General features: G+C 41.1%; 2 protein-coding genes across 5 annotated transcripts in view; one reads left to right on the top strand and one right to left on the bottom strand.

Annotated features, from left to right (window-relative positions):
* LOC142150981 (uncharacterized) overlaps positions 1-19,689 on the top strand; it is a 114,899-nt gene that overhangs the window by 21,303 nt on the left and 73,907 nt on the right. The window lies entirely within an intron of this gene.
* The window catches only part of LOC142150999 (uncharacterized), a 510,250-nt gene continuing 507,422 nt past the window's right edge, over positions 16,862-19,689 (bottom strand). For all 4 annotated transcript variants that reach the window (XM_075206250.1, XM_075206253.1, XM_075206251.1 and 1 more), the window contains exon 3: positions 16,862-18,771. In XM_075206250.1, the coding sequence (XP_075062351.1) occupies positions 17,192-18,430 (1,239 nt within the window). In that variant the 5' untranslated portion in view covers positions 18,431-18,771 and the 3' untranslated portion in view covers positions 16,862-17,191. The remainder of the gene's footprint in view (positions 18,772-19,689) is intronic.

The raw sequence follows: 19,689 nt of genomic DNA on the forward strand, positions 1-19,689 counted from the left end.
CACCAAGATCAAAACACCATTCCAATGAATGGTGACATACTGATCGAATGGGTTCATAATTCTGTCATTCCCCATATCTTAAACGATGTAATAGATAGGAAAATGGATATATACCTTATAAGTTAATATACACAAATCCAATCTTATAATGAAGGGGCCCATTGGCAGAAAGTCAGATTGAACCGAACTTGTTAATTCAACATGACAATTGCTAGTATGCCAAATACCTAATCAAATCAAGACTATATGATATAACAATAAAAACAGGTGTATAATACATGACAAAGTGATCCTTCAAGATATATATCACATAATGATGGTAAGTCTCATATGTAATGAAACGATCTGCGTGGTAGAGAGTATATAGATGAAGAACATTTCTGAATTCCCACCAATCAGCATCTATTTTCTCTCCCATAAGGACATAAATTCAACCAGAAAAAAAAGAAAATCTAAAGCAATTTTTATATTCCTCATTATTATAGACAACGACCTAAATAAAAAGGAGTTGATTATTCCAGAAACCATTTTTTTTTTTTGTAAATCTCTTTTTTATTGAAAGATTGAACAGCTTTTACAAACATATCTATTTTGCATAGAACAATGCATTAAGGATATTCAAAAATATTACGTAAAGACACATATACATGAACACGATTCAACAATAGTTCAGCATAAAAATATAGTACCATTTAGTATTCAATAATACATCATGTAGGGATGGGGGAAAGACAAAGAGGGATAGAGAGAGGGAGAGAAAGGTAGAGCGGGAGGGGGGGAGAGAGTAAGGGGGGTTCATTTATTCCACTGAGAATATAGTGGTGAATCCTTGAATTCGAGCCACTCAAACCATATGTAATGATATTCCCTGTATTTGTCCTTTGAGGAATAGAGTATGTCGTCCATTATTCTATAGGATTCTATTCGGGCAAACCACTCTCTAATGGTAGGGATATTCGGGGATCTCCAATGTACTGGAATCACGGCCTTTGCCGCGTTGCTAAGGTTTTTAATTGTTGATTTTTTGTATTTAGAGATTGTCATTTTATTATAATTCTATAACCAGTATTTGGGGCAATTAGGTGGCTCAACGCCCGTAATTTCTTTAGTAATTAGAAGGACTGCGTCCCAAAAAGTTCTAAGAGCTATGCAGTCCCACCATACATGTAACGGAGTGCCCGGCGCCGACATACATCGCCAGCACACGTTCGACATCCCAGGAACCATCCTAGCCAGCAAGCTAGGACATCTATACCATCTAGTCATCACCTTATACTGTGTTTCCACCACCCGTATACTGACCGAGCTCGACTGGGTGCGTAAGAAGATATCTTTCCAATCTTGTTCGGATATCGAGCAAGTCAGCTCCCTCTCCCAGTGTCGTATGAAGGTGGGTTGTTTATTAAAGGTGTATTCAATGAGATTACTATAGATGAGAGATAGAGTATGTCTAGGATATAGCGGAGAGGTACATAAAGATTCAAACTGTGTAAGCGGCCGCCCCACAGACTCCCGTACCTCCAAGGATCCGAGAAAATGGCGGAGCTGTATGTATCTCCAAATCTCCGCATTCGGAAGTTTCCATTTAGATTGGAGATCGGCGAAAGGCAAGACCCCAGACGCGTCCACCAGCTGGCCAACCCTGCGGAGCCCCGCCCCAATCCAATGTCTGAACGTCTGTCTAGCAAGTCCTGGGGGAAACCCCGGGTTGTCAAATATCGGGGTCAAAGGCGAGTGTCGTGAGGAAATGTGGGGAACCGAGCGCAATCTGGCCCATCTAGCCAGAGTTGGTGTAACAGTCGGGTGGATGACTTTAGGGAGTGGGTGCAGCCATGTTGAAAATTGAAGTGCCTTGCCTACACCGTAGCTCTCGATCCAGACCCACTGTTTGTCCAGTCTCTGTCTCGTCCAGTCCACCACCCTATTTAACATAGCCGCATCGTAGTATAATGCAAAGTTGGGGAGTTGTAGTCCCCCAGCGTGCTTGCGCATATAAAGTGTATCATGTTTAAACCGGGGGCGTCTACCCTTCCACACAAAATCCCTGACTGCTTTATGTAGCATCTTAAACCAATAAGTGGGGAGGTGTATGGGGAGCGTTTGAAGCAAGTAGAGGATCCGTGGTAATACATTCATTTTAACCACATTGACTCTGCCTATCAGGGAAAAGCCTTTTGGGCACCAGTTTCTCAAGTCCCTACAAATTGAGCTTGTGATAGGAGTAAAATTGTCTTCAAAAATCTTTGCGTTGTCTTTGTTGATAAACACCCCCAAATATTTAAGTCGTGATGGATGCCACGTGAATGAGAATGCTGGCTTCAGGCCTTCAACTACTGCCTCGGGCGCAGAGATGTTGAGAGCTACCGATTTTGAGTAGTTAATTTTAAAGCCAGATAGCTCACCATATTGCTGAAATTCTGATAGTAAATTAGGGATCGAAACCACAGGGTTAGTGAGGATTGCCAGGAGGTCATCCGCGAAGAGGGCCAATTTAAAGCTTTTGTCCTCCATCTGTAGACCAGAGATATCAGGGTTTGCCCGGATAGAGCGGGCCAATGCTTCCATACACAAGATAAAGATCAGAGGAGACAGAGGGCATCCCTGTCTGGTACCGTTAGATATTATAATGGGTTCTGATAGTTCCCCATTTACTCTGACCCTTGCAGTTGGCTGCGTATACAAGGCGGCAATTCGAGCCATACTCCGAGGGCCTAAGCCCATGTGACTAAGTACCCCTTTCATAAATTCCCAGTCTACTCTGTCAAATGCCTTTTCGGCATCTGTGGATAGTAAAACTGTTGGGATATTGGCAGTATGCGCATATTGTACTAAATTGATTATCTTAGTGGTGTTGTCCCTCGCCTCCCTCCCTGGAACAAACCCTACCTGGTCAGAGTGGATGATTTGGGTCAAATATGGTTTTAATCTATTTGCTATCAGCTTAGCGTAAAGCTTAATGTCCCCATTAAGTAGAGAGATGGGCCTATAACTAGCACATGAAGCTGGATCTTTCCCTTCTTTTGGCAATACGGTAATCTGAGCAGCTAGCGTTTGAGGGGAAAAGTGTTTCTGGGCAGAAATAGAGTTAAAGGCCTGTAGCAAGAGAGGGGCTAGCTGTGCTTTGAAAGTTTTGTAGTAAAGAATGGTGAAACCATCTGGCCCCGGGCTTTTCCCTGATGGTGTCGTCTTGATCGCCTCTTCCAGTTCCTCGATCTTAAAGGGTTCTTCTAATAATTGTACGGCATCCTCATCTAATGTGGGAAAATCTATGCGCTTAAGGTATTCTGCTATGCGAGCCTGTTTGGTCGGGTGGTTGGCTGTGTTCAGCGTGTCGAACAAATTGTAAAGCTTAGTGTAATAGGTCTGGAACGCCCCAGCAATATCAGTGGTGTGAACTAGTGTGGACCCTGCGTCTGTCTTAATCTGAGGAATATATAGTTGGGCTCTCTGTTTGCGCAGAGCACGAGCCAGAAGCTTCCCTGGTTTATCTCCCCACTGATAAAACTGGTTCTGACATCTACGTAGGTCATGTTTAATTTTATCTGACATTAATTGGTTCAGAGTCTTCCTGGTTTCTGTCAATTCTGTCATAACAGAGGGATCTAAGAAAGATTTGTGTCGCATTTCTAGTGTCTTGATTTTTTCTAGGAGTGAGTCCCTATATGCTATTCTTTCTCGCTTTCTGATCGCACCCATTTGGATAAGTTTACCTCGTATAACGCATTTATGAGCTTCCCATAGAGAAATCTTCGAAATGTCAGGGGTGTCATTAGTCTGGACATAGTCCGCAATGGCCTCTTCTATCACTGTCTTGTTATGCGCTTCCTGGATTAAGAGCTCGTTTAGCCTCCAGGTGAAAGGTCTACTACCTGTTCTGGAAATAGAGAGCGTCAGATACACCGGCGCATGGTCAGACCATGTAATCTGGCCTATAGCTACTTCTGATATCATGGGCAAATGGTTGTGAGTGAGAAAGAAATAGTCCAGTCTCGAATATGTATTATGTGGGTGCGAGAAGAAAGTATAGTCACGGTCTGTGGGATGTTTAAGACGCCATGTGTCGACCAGCTGGTGTTCGTGCAAAGTACGTCTCACCCTTCGATACAGCTTACCGGCCAATCTAGCAGATCCTGAAGATGAGTCCGTCGGTGGATGCAGAACCCAGTTGAAATCTCCGCCTGTTATGGTGATGCCCTTCTTTATCGATTCCACTTTATCCAGAAGCTTTTCTAGAAATAGAGATTGATTAGAATTCGGACCATAGATGTTAACAAACGTATACATTTGGGAGGAGATTGTACATGTCACTGCCAGACCTCTGCCTTCTTGTAATATATGTGGGTCTATATTCTGAACAGGTAGACGACTAGACATGAGAATTGCCACTCCCAAGGACTTATTTCCTGCATTGTCACTTGTGAAGACATACGGGAACTGGCGACTGTGCAACCTTGGAGCAAAACCTTGTTTAAAATGAGTTTCCTGTATGAAGGCTACATCAATTTTTTTAGCTATGAGGTCGCGCAATAAACGGGACCGTTTTTCGGGGATATTCAAACCCTTGACATTAAGGGTAACACATTTGAGTCTACCCACCATTACCAAGCAGTTCTAAGTGATTACATGTGTACCACCACAAAGGGGAAAGAGGTATGAACCCGTAAGTAAATTGTAGTTGGGGAAAGTTAGAAAAGGTAGGGATAAGGGGGAAGGAAAGAGGGTCAGGAAGCCATAAATGCTTAAACTGAAGTATCAGTATCAACAAAGAACTAAGAATCTTTGGCACGTTTATAAGACCGTTCCGGCAGTCCATGTAGGACCGTGGTCCAGACATGACCCGGAATATAACACTCGGTCTTAGGGCCCTGAGGAGAACAGCAAACAGCGACAATCAAACAAACATAAATAAATGTTCCGCACCTCACCCCCAGCTGAGCCCTGGGTGATCTCAACCCAGGCCCCCGCCCAGCAGAGAGGCGCAGAACCTACACTACACATATGTACTAACAAATCTAATTTTGTGAAACATTAAGCATGAACACATAGCTTATCGAAAATACTTGAACAATATAACAGTAGAAAACTTTAGAGAACTTTAGAAAAATGATGATGGGCTAAACAGATCAATAATGGTCATCAGCAGTTTAGAATAGCACATTAGGGATGAAGAATATTAAATAGACAAAAATAAAATAAGAATATTGAGGATAGTCTCGCCCAAGGAAAACAATCTACAATAGAAGGCCTTCAGCAGGGTCTTAGGAGAGGTCTTCCTCCGAGGAGTGGATATTCGCACTCAGTTGTGCATAATCAAGTGTTCCCTTGCGCCTGCTGATTCAAACGCTTTTGCGGTGACCGTTTAGATCTACTTGAAAGGTGGAATCTATCGTCGTGTTGTGCCTCCATTACCGGGTATAGACGTTGATGGGACTCCTGCCATTCAGCTAGAGCAATTAGTGGAATGCTCAAAGTGGAGCAGAAGTCCGGCAAGTCCGGCGGAATCCTGAGGACTGCTGACTTTCCCTCATGTGTAACTTGCAGTTGGAGCGGAAAGCCCCATCTGTACTTAATTGATTTTTTCCGGAGCTCCTCCGTGAGGGGTTTAAGCTGCCTCCGAAATTGTAGAGTTTGCCAGGAGAGGTCTTGGAATATGTGGATTTCCTGACCGTTGAACTCCAATCCTTGGAGACCCCTTAGCTTGCGTACAATCTCATCCTTCTGCGTGTAGTAATGGAGTCGGCATATAACATCTCTAGGCCTTTCCGTTGGGGCCCCCCTTGGGCGTAGTGCCCTATGCGCTCTGTCAAATACAATTGTATTGTCTGATGGTAATTCCAGAACCTCATTGAACACCTTTGTCAAAGCGTCTATCAGGCCCTGTGGGGGGACATCCTCCGGCAAACCCCGTATTCGTAAGTTGTTCCGACGACCCCGATTATCTAAATCATCTATCTTTTGCTGGAATCCTTGCAGAGCCTTAGCTTGTTCCGCCACCGTCTTTTCTAGAGCGGTAACACGTTCATCTCCCTTTTCCTTGTGTTCTTAAAGGGCCACCAGGCGATGGCCAAGGTGGGCGATGTCTGCTTGCAGTGTGGCCACTTCTTGGTGGACAATCTCTTGCAATTTTGCTTCCAGCGCTTCAAAATCTTTTTTGGAGGGTAGCTCTTGCTTAGTCGGGAGGGACTTAAGCATTTGTAGGACCTGAGACAGATCCTGTTGTTCTGCTACCCCATTCCCCTTCTGACGGTTTGTGTCATCCTGGCGTGTGTCAGGTGATGTTGAGCCAGAAGCAGCAGAAGGAGATGTCATCTCTGGTTCTTCCACGGCCACAGGAATTTGTAGATATGAGCGAAGATCGGAACGTTGAGGGGTCTCCTGGGGTTTTTTATGGTTTTTCTTGGCCGAGCTTTTTCGGTCTTTGCCCATCAAGGCGATCCTAAGCGTGTTCAGCGACTTGTTCAAAGTATAATAATCATTGCAGGTAGTACATACTGTTGTGGTAAGATTGCCGCTATCTGCGTCTCCTCATGATTGGTCTAGGCAGCCATCCCGCAGAACGCGGCCCGCAGTCTGTTTAAAGGAATATTACAGTGTGTCCAGTGCGCCCCTGTCTGGCCAGAGAGCTAACTTCCATATAACAGACTTGAAGAATTTATGTACTTGTAGATTTGGATGGGTAATGTAGTAACGGAAAACTGCCACCAGATGTCAGTATTGCTACATCAGAGTAAATGTTTCCACTGAGAGAGGCCTGTTTGCAGGTGAAACTATTCTTTCTGTGGATCTGTATTTCAAAGCTGCTATCTGTGGAGGACTCACCTCCCTCAGCCAGACAATATAGATAATTAGTTAACTTGTACCTTGAGGCCAAAGTGACAGCGTCTGGAATCAAATTCTGGTCTGTGTTGTGGCAGGTGCTGAGGCGCTAGCAGGCAGATGGCTTGGTTTGCCCCGTTGGATCAGGAGAGCCGACAGACCCTGGCATTCCCAGCAGCGCCACCGCGACCACCCACAGCCTCACCTCCGTGTTTCAGGGCAGCGCTGGAGGATCCCTCCTTCTGCTTACAAATATCGGCAGCTGCGCCTGCAGAGCTGTCCCGCCGAGAAGGACTCCGCCTGGACCCCCGACAAACCGGAGCTGCTGGACACCCGCCGGAGAGGTAAGCCTTGGCTAGATTGGTGGCGGTGATCAGTCTTCAGAAGACACGAGGAGGGTTAGGCCGCACTCCCGGGTATCAAATGTAGGGCAGAGCCTCGGGTGTTTGATGGCTCAGATTGTCGCTTGGATGCACCGTGGAACAATTCCGCCCACGTGTGGATTGTGAGCGCACCCCAGTATTGGATATTGAGGGGTTTTGTGTAGTTTGGAGCAGGAGCTCACTCCTAACGCGTCTGACTCGAATGGCCGCCAAGCCACGCCCCCCCAGAAACCATTTTAACTTGAATTCTGCATTCAGACCATCTGGGGCTAGTGTTTTAAATTTATAAATATTTTCCATTTCAGCCTTTGCTAATCTGATCTCTTGGTCATCGCATCTGCAATTACTCGCTATCTTTATAATACCACAGAAGAACTCAATTGAATTGCGGTTACAATCATGTAGATCTTTGCAATGAGCAGACAAGGAATGGTTTATATTACCTTTCTTTATATTTCTCAAATGTTCCGCCAGACGGACTTTAAGGGGTCGGCTAGTTTTTCCTATGTACTGCTTGCTACACTTACATTGGATCAAATATATCAAATTTTTTGAATGGCAGGTGATAAAGTCCTTAATTTTATAATTCAAGCCATTTACTGTAGATTTACACTGTGATTTTAGATTGATTGCTCTGAATGGTTCTACATGGTAGACACATGCCACATCTATGGAAACTGCAGTATTGATTCGTTGTTGCGTAGTTTTTCTAGGTAATATACTGCGGACAATATGGTCTTTAATATTTGGGGCCTTTCTATACACAAATTTAGGTTCCCTAGGTAGCTGATCTTTCAAAATTGGGTCACTGGTATCTTCCAATACTTTCTCACTACATTCTCATAATTTCTGTGTTTTCTATTATATTGCGTAATGAAAACTACATCTCTTTTCACATCGTCCACTTATTTCTTTGGTTCCAATAAAGATATCCTATCCATAGTCTTTTTTTTAACAAATAAAATTTTTATTGGTTTTTATAAATTTTTCAAAAGGGGAACAGAAAGAAGGGGAAAGGGTACATAAAGGGAATGGAACACAATGATCCTGAAAGCATATAGAATCAGAGCAATATCTATCTGACTATTTGCCATATATGGTAGACCTTCCTAATAGCCTACGTACAGAAGCTCATTCACCAGTATCGTTAGTGGGCGTGAGTGGGGAACGTAACGGGGCTCCCTCCCCTTCGGTAACATAGTTATGCCAAGCTCTCCACTTATCCAGCGGGGATGATGTTGACGTAGAGTATGGGACACCCAGGGTTTCCATTGCAAAGTTAAATATAATTTTAGAGATCACTTTGGCCAGGGGTGGGGGGAGAGATTGCTTCCATGCCTGAGCGATAGCTGCTCTGGTTGCTATCAACACCTGACCTGTCACATATCTATCCCAACGTGGGAGAACAGGTGGATAATGTTGTAATAGAGCCAACTCTGGCGGGGGAGGGATAGAGTGACCAAGGACTGAGTTTATAAATTGGAAAACCTTGTTCCATAATGGACGACCACAGGACATGACCAAAATATATGGAGAATGTCACCACGTTCTGAACAATTGCGCCAACATAGTGGGGATATGAAGGGCCAAATTTTATTGTCTGGGGTGGCATACGTTCTATTCAATAGTTTTACCAACATCTCCATATGGTTAAGGCACTTAGATATTTTAAAAGAATTGACAAAAATATGTTTCCAGTCTTCATCTGACAATTCTAACTGGAGGTCTGTTTCCCATTGGATCTGAGGTTTAGGGCTAGATTTACTAAGCTGCGGGTTTGAAAAAATGGGGATGTTGCCTATAGCAACCAATCAGATTCTAGCTTTCATTTTGTAGAAGGTACTAAATAAATGAAAGCTAGAATCTGATTGGTTGCTATAGGCAACATCCCCACTTTTTCAAACCCACAGCTTAGTAAATCTAGTAGATGCAGTGTTTAGGAACGATAGAGTATTATACCAGAGGGTAATGCTGGCTTTACTACTACCTTTAGTTAACGGGGAGTAATACCTGGCCAGGGGAGGTCCTATCGCCAGATTTCTCAACGGTGGAGAGGCTAATAGATGCCTAATTTGGAGGTATTTATAGAAGTCACCCTTGGGCAGCGAATACAGGGCACTAAGATGCGAGTAGGAGGAAAGGTCGCCCTAGTCCAACAAATGACCTAAAGTCTGAATACCCCTACTGACCCAACCAGAGAGATTTAAATCTGCTATTTGTCTGGTGATCACCTGTAACGACACACCCGTCGCGGAACGTATTAGCCCCTCCGTATCCCGGCACAGGAGGTCCCACACAGTCAGAGTGTCCCTAGTAAGGGCTGGCAAGGTCTCCGTGGGAGGCCTCCACTGACCAGGTACCCATAGAAGATCCGTCAGAGAGAACTCTGGGTTACATGCTATTTCCAGTTCTTACCCAGGGTTTCACCCCCCTTGGAAGGTACCAGTCCCGAACCTGGGACAAAATTCCAGCCTCATGATATTTTGTCAAGTGAGAAAGGGCCAGTCCCCCTTGTCGTTTCCCTCTAGTCATACACTGCATAGCAATACATGGGGGTCTAGACTTCCAAACATATGTTTTCATCAGAGAGGTCAATTTGGCTAGTAACCCCGGGGAAAGGCAAAACGGGAGCATACAGAATAGGTACATTAATTTAGGGAAAAGCATCATTTGAAACGCTGAGATCCTGCCTAACCAGGAGACCTCAAAGCACATCCACGACCGTATGAGCTTCAATAATTGTTGGTGTAGTAGAGAAAAGTTATGATCTACATTGAATCTAGATGGGAAGTTATTTGAATCCTAAGATAAGTAAGTCCAGTAGTTTTCCAAGAGTAAATAAATTTATATTTTAAGGCCTGCAATCTGGCTGCTGGGATATTTATAGGGAGTACCTCTGTCTTTGAGGTATTCAATTTATAAAGGGAAGGTCTCCCGAACTGAAACAGAAGGTCATGTATCGCTGGCAGCGAGGTCTCCGGGTTAGTCACGAACAGGAGTACGTCGTCAGCGAATAAGCACACTTTATGGGATGACCCTCTAACCTCTAGTCCTGTGCATCTTTGATCAAGTCTTATTCGTGCCGCCAGGGCTTCTATAGCCATCAAATAGATAATAGGAGACATGGGGAAACCCTGTCGGGACCTATGTAACCTGTCAAACGCCTTTTCGACATACAGAGATAGCAATAACATGTTATCATCGTTTTTATGGCATTGTTCTATTAAATGGAGAATACTTCTCGAATTGTCAGGTCTGTCTACCTGTCACAAAACCCACCTGATCTGGGTGGTTCAATTCTGGAATGATGGGAGAATGTCTGTTAGCAAGTTTTGCAAATATTTTGACATCAGTATTTAAAAGGGCTATGGGACGATAATTCTTACAGTCAGTAGGGTCCTTTCCCGGTTTGGGGATGACCACTATATGGGATTCCAACATCTCAGATGGGAAGAAGCCAAGATGAGTTTCGGCCTCGTATAGTTGGAGAAGGATAGGCGACAGCACATCTTGAAATGTGGTAAAAAATTAGTTGTTATATCTATCAGGGCCAGGTGCTTTATTCTTGGGAAGTTGTTTAATGACCTTATCGATTTCCTCTAAGGACCAGGGGGCATTCAGTTCTTCCCTAAGAGAGGGGGATATAGCTGGAAGGGGGAGATTTTCCAAAAAGGTGTCAGTGTCGTGTTCTGTCGGCTGGTAAGTAGAGGGGTCAGTACTCAGATTATAAAGATCTGTGTAGAAGGCTGCAAAGAGTCTGCAATAGCTCTTGGATTGGTAATCTTAGTGCCCTTGGAAGTTGTAATGGCTCCAATACGATTTCGGGCCTGTAGTCCCCGAAGGTTACCGGCTATTACCCGCTACATAGTATTTTTGGCGTAGTTTAGATAATGCCATTTGGGTTCGCTTCATAAGTAGTTTTTGCAATTCAGCTTTGACCCGTGTTCTCTCGAGATTCAGTGTTTTAGACGGGTGTGTTTTGTTCTGGGTGTCTAAAAATGTAAGTTTCGCTTCCAGTTCAGTCTGTAAATATATGTTCACCTTATGTAATCTAGAGGCTATCTGAATAATCGTACCCCACAGTACCGCCTTAAGGGCGCACCAGTACGTAAACACAGAAGTATCAGCTGGGTCATTAGTTTGTGTAAAAGAGTAAATGGCATCTGCTATCTCTAATTTTGCCTCAACCGAGAGTAGCAAGTGTTCTGATAAACGCCATGGACATAACGTAAAGGGTGTTCTATTGGAATTCCATGAAGTCAATGCATCCGTGTGTCAGACCGGACCTAAGGATAAAGGCATCACCCAATACAAATACACATAAGAATGAAGGGGTATCCAAAAATGAGCAAGAACTCAACACTGGAACCGAGGTACCCCCTCAATGTACTGTAAAAAGTCCTGGGGACGCTCGTCTAAGTCTCCAGAATCTTTAGATAAACCTTAAAGACACTCGTCTAAAGTCTGAAGATGTTTAGATGATCTTAATGCCCACTTGTTCCAACGGACCCTCCTGTATCGACCCTGAGATAAAGAGATAGAGGCTAAAGAGAGCTTGTGGAAATCCAACTCTCAGCTGCCTCCAACATTTGGAGAAGAATATATTCTTGGGTCTTGGCCCAAAGGAGAGAGAACTCAGGTCGAGCTAGGGAGCACATCCCGAATCGGAGATTCTATGCGTCTCGAAGCCCCCCGGAGTAGACCAGTCATTAAAAATATGGGTTCTGACTTTGGGGTCAGGCTGAGATACCGGAAGGTTCCAGGACACTAAAAGCTTTGTCCCTTCTTCAACTGAATTATGATATGCAGTTCGTTATGTCTGTGGTTTAGCAGTTTCACTAGGAACCCCCATCTGTAGGAAATATCATTACATCTTAGGGTTCTTGTGACTGTTTGAAAAGCTCTTCGCTTCGCCACCGTGTGTTGGGAAAAATCTGGAAACACTTGAATGTCTTGAAGGAGATCTGTGCCTTCCGCTTCCCTGGCCGCCCGCAGAATACTTTCCTTAATATGGAAGAAGTGAACGCATAATAAGTTATCTCTGGGAACCGTGTCCGGTGCCCTCTTATTTTTACGGAGACGGTGTATGCGATCAATGATTAGGTCTTGTGTAGAAGCCGAAGGGAGTAGTTTCTGGAAAAGATTGGTGGCAAAGGATAGTAAATCTGCGTTTGTGATCCGATCTGGTATTCCCCGGATTTTGAGGTTATTACGATGCAATTTGTCTTCCATATCCGCCAACTTATCTCTCAAGATAATAACTTCTGACTCAAGTTGTTCATGAGATGTAATAAGTTCGTTATGCGAAGAGACCAATTCTTCCAATTTATTCTCAAGATGTACTGTCCTGGAGCCCAGTGCCACAACCTCTCATTGAATGGCTTTCATGGAGGCTCTCAACTCCGCTGATAAGTCGACTTTCAAGGTGGCTAACAAAGTTTGCATTGACTTGAAGGAAATCGGAGCCTCAGGATCGATCATGTGGGTAGAAGACTGAGGAGGTGGGGTAGATGTTAAGACAATATCAAGCTGCTCAGGGTCGACTCCCCGTTTCCCGGATCTTCGGATTTTTTTTTTATGTATCTTCAGTGTTGGTGTTTTCACATTCGTGAAAGCGTACCCAACCCTCTGACATCCTGTTATGTCAACAAATGGATCTTTTGTTTAGGATTCACCTATTGTTTAGGCAGACAGAAGGTAAAGATGACCCTGCCCAAATGAACAATATATTACACACAGGATACCACAGTACTGATAATAGAAAATATATATATTTATATTGATACCCAGATTTATATTATTAAAGGACTGATTTATAGTTACATATAGAGACACAATCTCATTGTTATTGGCATTTTGTGGCTGTTTTGTTGCTTTATCATTGGTATGTTTTGGATATTGAAGCTTTTACAGATCTAGGAGGTGGAAACCTACTACATGCTGAGATATTGTCCTTTATGTAGGATGAAGCCAGTAAAATGATTCATTCATAGACTTTACATGATAATGTCGGCTCTACAAATTCTAAATATATTTATGATAACTTATTAACACTAAATAAAAGAGAGGTGGATTTACATCTTGCTGCAGCCACTGTATCAGACTATCATAAAGCTAAACAAATACCCAGAGTCTTCAGTCAATAACCAGCCCACTATAGGCCGTACAAACACTGAATTCTGTAGAACATAGTGGGTGATTTTAAATAACTGTTCCATGAATTTGATCAGTCTGGTTACTGAGGAGGTAAAGAAGGACCTGGTGGATGTAAGATACTAAATCACCAAGATGAATGATTCACATGATAACATCAATGATACCACCAAGGATTGGTTTATCAGGTAATTCATATAGAGAAGAGATTATCTTGTTCAAAGTCAAACTCCATAAAGCATCTTCAGACTATAAGGACCACAGAGTAGAGCCTTGGCTCTTGGGGGATATGTGCTAGACCACATAGACCCAAAAGGTGCTCTCTAAGAAGAGGTGTCTATGTCCAGGACAGCTGTAGTGAGGGGGGAACATCCCCCTTTCCAGGATGGATAATGCACTTGGTTCCTCTTCAGATCCATCTCTTGTGTTTGGAGTGAATTGTACCAGTGCAAACAGCAGAGAAAAAGGAAAAGACGCCACCTGATGAGGGGCGGCTCAAAGCACAAGGTCAGAAAAACCAGCGACGGGTGTCACCAAACCGTGATTTACTAACTTACTAAAAGAAACAACTACAATTGAATAAAACATCTTACAGAAAGGTCTCAGCTTTGTTTTCCTTTATTCAGTCAGATTTGCCCACTGAAATCATAACTTTAAGAATACTGTAACCACTAATAAACCTACATTTTATACACCGAGCACATTTGACCGATAAACACCAATAGCTCTATACATACTTTGGTTAAAATGGTGTCTATAGAATCCCGAGACACCTCCACAAGGGAGCTATAAGCACAACTGTTCCATTTCTGGGAGACATCTCTTACAGAGCGGGCCAGTGATAAGGATATTATAATTCAGCCAGCAGATAAAGGGGAGCTATAGTGATATTAGACTACTCATACTATCGCAATGAAGCCTTACACCAACTCAGTGATACGGATGCACATGATCTCACTTTTAAGAATAAAGTCTGTATCAATGAGAAGATACATTTAGGCTTCACCAATAATATCAAATCAACAGACCATAATACGATATTACATGCATCCAGCCGCCACCCTCCATTTCTTACCCTATTACAATTCTTAAGAGTCAGACAAATTGACAGTAATGATATTGAATGTCACAAACAGATGACAGATTTGGGACATATATTTATTGGGCATGGTTACAATGTACATGAGATTCAAAAGGTGATCATTAAAAGCACTTAAAATGGATAGACAAATGCTATTACAACTGAAAAAGAAGAAACTACATAACAATAATAGATTGATGGTTGGCACAACATTCAGTAACACAGTCGCCTTAGACGAGCTATCAACAAAAATTGGATCTTTTTGACCAGTGATCTTGGCTTGAAAATTTATTTTTCAGATTGTCCTTTGATATGGTACAAAAGAGGTCGCATCTTGAGGGACCTTGTGGTACTGAATGACCCTGTACAAAAATCCAGCAGTCACCCATCCTTTCCCCGTCCACTTAGATTGGGCAGCCTTAGGACTGATGGTTGTGTTACCTGCAACAATATGCTATTAGGAACACACTTCAACCACCGTCATTCAGGTAAAAAGATTACAATTAACAATCTCTTTACTTGTAACAGCTCCTATATTATTGTTAAATGCCCCTGTGGATTACTATACTTGGGTAAGACTGAACAAATATATGGTAATGGATTAGAACTATAACATTGTGTAATATATATTTTCCTTGAGGAAATGTTTGCCAACACATTGATCAGCACAATATGCAATATATCACATTGGTATAAAAAAAAATTGTTATTGGAGTTGGCAAATAGCTTTATGGGATTCAACTGATTTAAGATAACGGTTGATATTGGATGATGTGTGCGCGTTATTGGAGATTTGTAAATTTTTCCTTCAGGGTATTTATCAGCAGTAAGTAGTATTACTGGGACATGATCCTTTAAAGCTCACTGACTTGTGCAATATATTACATTGGTGTAAAGTTGTGTTTGTGTTACTGGAGTTAGCACATAGTTATATGGGATATAACTATAACATATAAATAGAAAGTCCACTTGGCGCTCACAATGACCACACCTGATTAAGCAGATGTCCAAGGAGACTGCAAACTTCTTAAAACATCTCACAAAATAACAAGAAAAGTGACTGTGCTCAATGGGTACATAAAGAACATGTATTAATAACATACATTTATAATAGGTCTCACTGCAAGAATAAAATACAATTATATTGTGATGTCACCATATACAGATACCATAAGGCCCATTTCCAATGCTTAAAATAGGTAATTATATAGAAACCGAACTTAACAAAATAGATGAAAGAGTCTGAATTTGTTTCTATTATATTGACTTACTACCATATGATTATAGTGTATAAGATGTATTATGAAACACTAGTCTTGATATATTGTAAATAAATGAAAATTCTGCTTTGTTACTAATCTTATTGTACTCGATAACAGGCTTTAGATAGATTTGATAAAGGTAAAAACACGGCCACCTGCTGATGGATATAATCGAGGTTACAGGTGTCAGTGTTTGCAGGATATTGACCCATCTGACGGATGCCTGTGAAGAAATCACCAATTAGGGTGAAGAAACGCGTTATGACTATGTACATATTTCTGATTGCCTGGATGGTAACTTTATTCCCTTATGGGAAGGAGCCTGTTTGGTACTATTGTTCCTAAATATATCAATTATAACTGAGCTATTATCCAGTGGGTGACAGAGTGATATCTTCATTATAATATCGTAACCAGGTTATTAAAGTGGAAGGATTGGGAAACCTATCTGGAAATCCGTGTGTGAACCAAGCATAGTGGATAAGTAACTTTACATTTCCAGACGTGAGTGGATGGATACTTGCAGTCTGTGTGAACTTGGATTGCAGTGTATGATACTTCCCTGACTGGTATAGTACGTTACATTGTTACATCTGTCTATGGTCACTAATTCCTGGTAGAGATATACCACAAATCTGTTTGTTATTGGCACAGAAAGATAAAATGGCTTTAACTAGCTAAACAGGTGACATTTATCATATGTGGATGGTTTCCTATTTCTTCAACTGCAATCTTGTCTGGAATGTATTTTATTTCTTCTTCTGTCTTGTAAAACAACTAATGGATACAGCTAGTGTGGATCACTTCAATATATCTTTATATATCTCCTGACAAAGCATGGAGATATACAGATGTATCATCTCATTATATACATATATGTTTCACATGCAGCATGGTGATATTTACACATATATTTGCTTCTGAAGAGTGAATATTTGTTGGGTCCTGTACAGCATCAATAACTTTTATATATGATTTTTAAACTTACTATTCTGTTATCAGCTTTAATGTATTAATAAATGTATTAACTTTACTATATATGTTTTTGGAGTTGTGATTTGTATAATTCTTACTGCAAGCCCTCAGCACTATTCTTTTTTCTCTCATCTATATAATTCAAATAGAAATTTACATTCCCCTTGTAGAGCTGAAGCAGTTGCTATATATATATATATATATATATATATATATATATATTTTTATATATTTTGAAGACTACCGTGCGCCATTAGGAGGATGTGCGTGTTTTTCAGTACTATTATGTAATAATATCTATATATGTGGTCACATTATAATACATGATACATTGTATTTTATTCTTTCAGCGAGACCTATTTTAAAAATAAGCTCCTAATATAAGTTTTTTTTAGTATAAAAAAATTAGGGTATGTGATTGATCACAGATATGACTGTGTACAATCTATTTTTCCCATTTTTATTTGATATTTTTTTTTTATTTTCTTAGAAATACAAATTGAGAGAGTCCACATTTCTTGTTATAATATGGTACTAACTGACTTAATATTAACCTGTTCATGTAGAATGTAGCCTGTATACTTTGGAAAATTGGCTAATTTGTCCTCCAGTGTAGTATTAGGTATTATTGGAACATGAATCTTCTGATGTGATACAAAATGTGACTTGAGGGTAAAACACTTCCTACATTCAGAGCATTTAAATGGCTTTTCTCCTGTGTGAATCTTATGATGTCTTTCAAGATTTGACTTGAGGGTAAAACACTTCCTACATTTAGAGCATTTAAATGGTTTTTCTCCTGTGTGAATCCTCAGATGTCCAACGAGTTCTGACTTATGGCTAAAATACTTGCTACATTCAGAGCATTTAAATGGTTTCTCGCCTGTGTGAATCTTATGATGTGCTACAAGACTTGACTTGAGGGAAAAACACTTGCTACATTCAGAGCATTTAAATGGCTTTTCTCCTGTGTGAATCTTATGATGTCTTACAAGATTTGACTTGAGGGTAAAACACTGGCTACATTCAGAGCATTTAAATGGTTTTTCTCCTGTGTGAATCCTCAGATGTCCAACGAGTTCTGACTTATGGTTAAAATACTTGCTACATTCAGAGCATTTAAATGGTTGCTCGCCTGTGTGCATCTTATGATGTGCTACAAGACTTGACTTGAGGGGAAAACACTTGCTACATTCAGAGCATTTAAATGGCTTTTCTCCTGTGTGAATCTTATGATGTCTTACAAGATTTGACTTGAGGGTAAAACACATGCTACATTCAGAGCATTTAAATGGCTTTCCTCCGACGTGAATCTGTTGATGTGTTACAAGATGTGACTTCTGGGCAAAATACTTGCTACATTCAGAGCATTTAAATGGCTTTTCTCCTGTGTGAATCTGTTGATGTTTTACAACATGTGACTTCTGGGCAAAACACTTGCTACATTCAGAGCATTTAAATGGCTTTTCTCCTGTGTGAATCCTATGATGTGCCACAAGACTTGACTTTTGGGCAAAACACTTGCTACATTCAGAGCATTTAAATGGTTTTTCTCCTGTGTGAATCTGTTGGTGTTTTACAAGATGTGACTTCTGGGCAAAACACTGGCTACATTCAGAGCATTTAAATGGTTTTTCTCCTGTGTGAATCCTCTGATGTACAACGAGTTGTGACTTATGGCTAAAATACTTGCTACATTCAGAGCATTTAAATGGTTTCTCCCCTGTGTGAATCCTCTTATATCCAACAAGTTCTGACATTTGGATAAAACACTGGCTACATTCAGAGTATTTAAATGGTTTCTCTTCTATTTAAATCCACTGATGGTTTAGAAGATCTGACTTGAGGGTAAAACTCTTGATACATTCAGAGCATAGATCGTGTTTCCCTCCTGCGAAATTCACAACTTAGCTAAGATGGTTTCTCTTATTCAGAAACTGATACTTGCTTGTGTGAAACCTCTAGAGTGGAAGAATTAATGTCTGCAGTCTATATTACTTGTTGGTGAGATTTTGTTTTTGGAACACTCAGATTTTCATAGAAAAATGTCCTCTTCTGAGACGTCTGCTGTTCTTTCTGGATATACTGCTTATTAAATCACCTGTAGGAAAAAATTATGATAATGTTTAAAAGCTTATTGACAACCTGTGTAAATCTACTTTAACAGTAGTTGTGTTATATTGTATAAGGAGCACAAAGTATATTTATATACACTAGCAAATATGACCCAGTCACTGACCATTGTTTTTATTTTTGTGCATGTTCCCATACTGCTGGGACCCTATTGCCAATGAAATGTGCAGTAAATAGAACTCTGTCCTCCTGCAGCACATATTTTTATTTATTAATGTACTCATGGTTTATTAATGTATCTGTACATATTTGTATAATCATCATATCCCGCCATCAGAATGCTCCAATGATACGTTACTCATCTCCTGCACAGACCATAGATGTGTAACACCTGCTACCATTCCTGTCACACCTGTTGTCAGCCGATGCACCAGAATGCCGGCGTTTTCTCTGCACACATCATGGAATTTGGAATAATTAGATCACCTTCCTGTCACTCAGTAGAAACAGCAACATCACGACATGTTGGCTGACAGTGTGTCCCATAGGATTGACAGCATGAGTCAAAAGTTGATTTTAAGGGCAGAGAGGAAAGATAGATGGATAGGTTGGGTGTTTGGGTTTAGTGTGTATCAGAAATTAAGAAAAAAAAGATATTAAAGAATAATGGCTAGAAACATTGAATTATAAAAGAACTTGTACATGTGTCTGGGAATATATGTGTGACTGTTTCTTTTAGTCTGAGTGTCTCATATCCGTAGATAGAATACTAAACTGATGCAGAGAGCAATATTTAAGATATGTGTGAATTTTATTATGTGCTACAAGATTTTACTTGAGGGTAAAACACTCGCTACATTCAGAGCATTTAAATGTTTTTTCTCCTGTGTGAATCTTCTGATGTTTTGCAAACATTGACTCCTGGATAAAAAGACCAGGTGGAAAA

The sequence above is a fragment of the Mixophyes fleayi genome, chromosome 4 (assembly GCF_038048845.1).
Source record: "Mixophyes fleayi isolate aMixFle1 chromosome 4, aMixFle1.hap1, whole genome shotgun sequence".
NCBI classification, from domain to species: Eukaryota; Metazoa; Chordata; class Amphibia; order Anura; family Limnodynastidae; genus Mixophyes; species Mixophyes fleayi.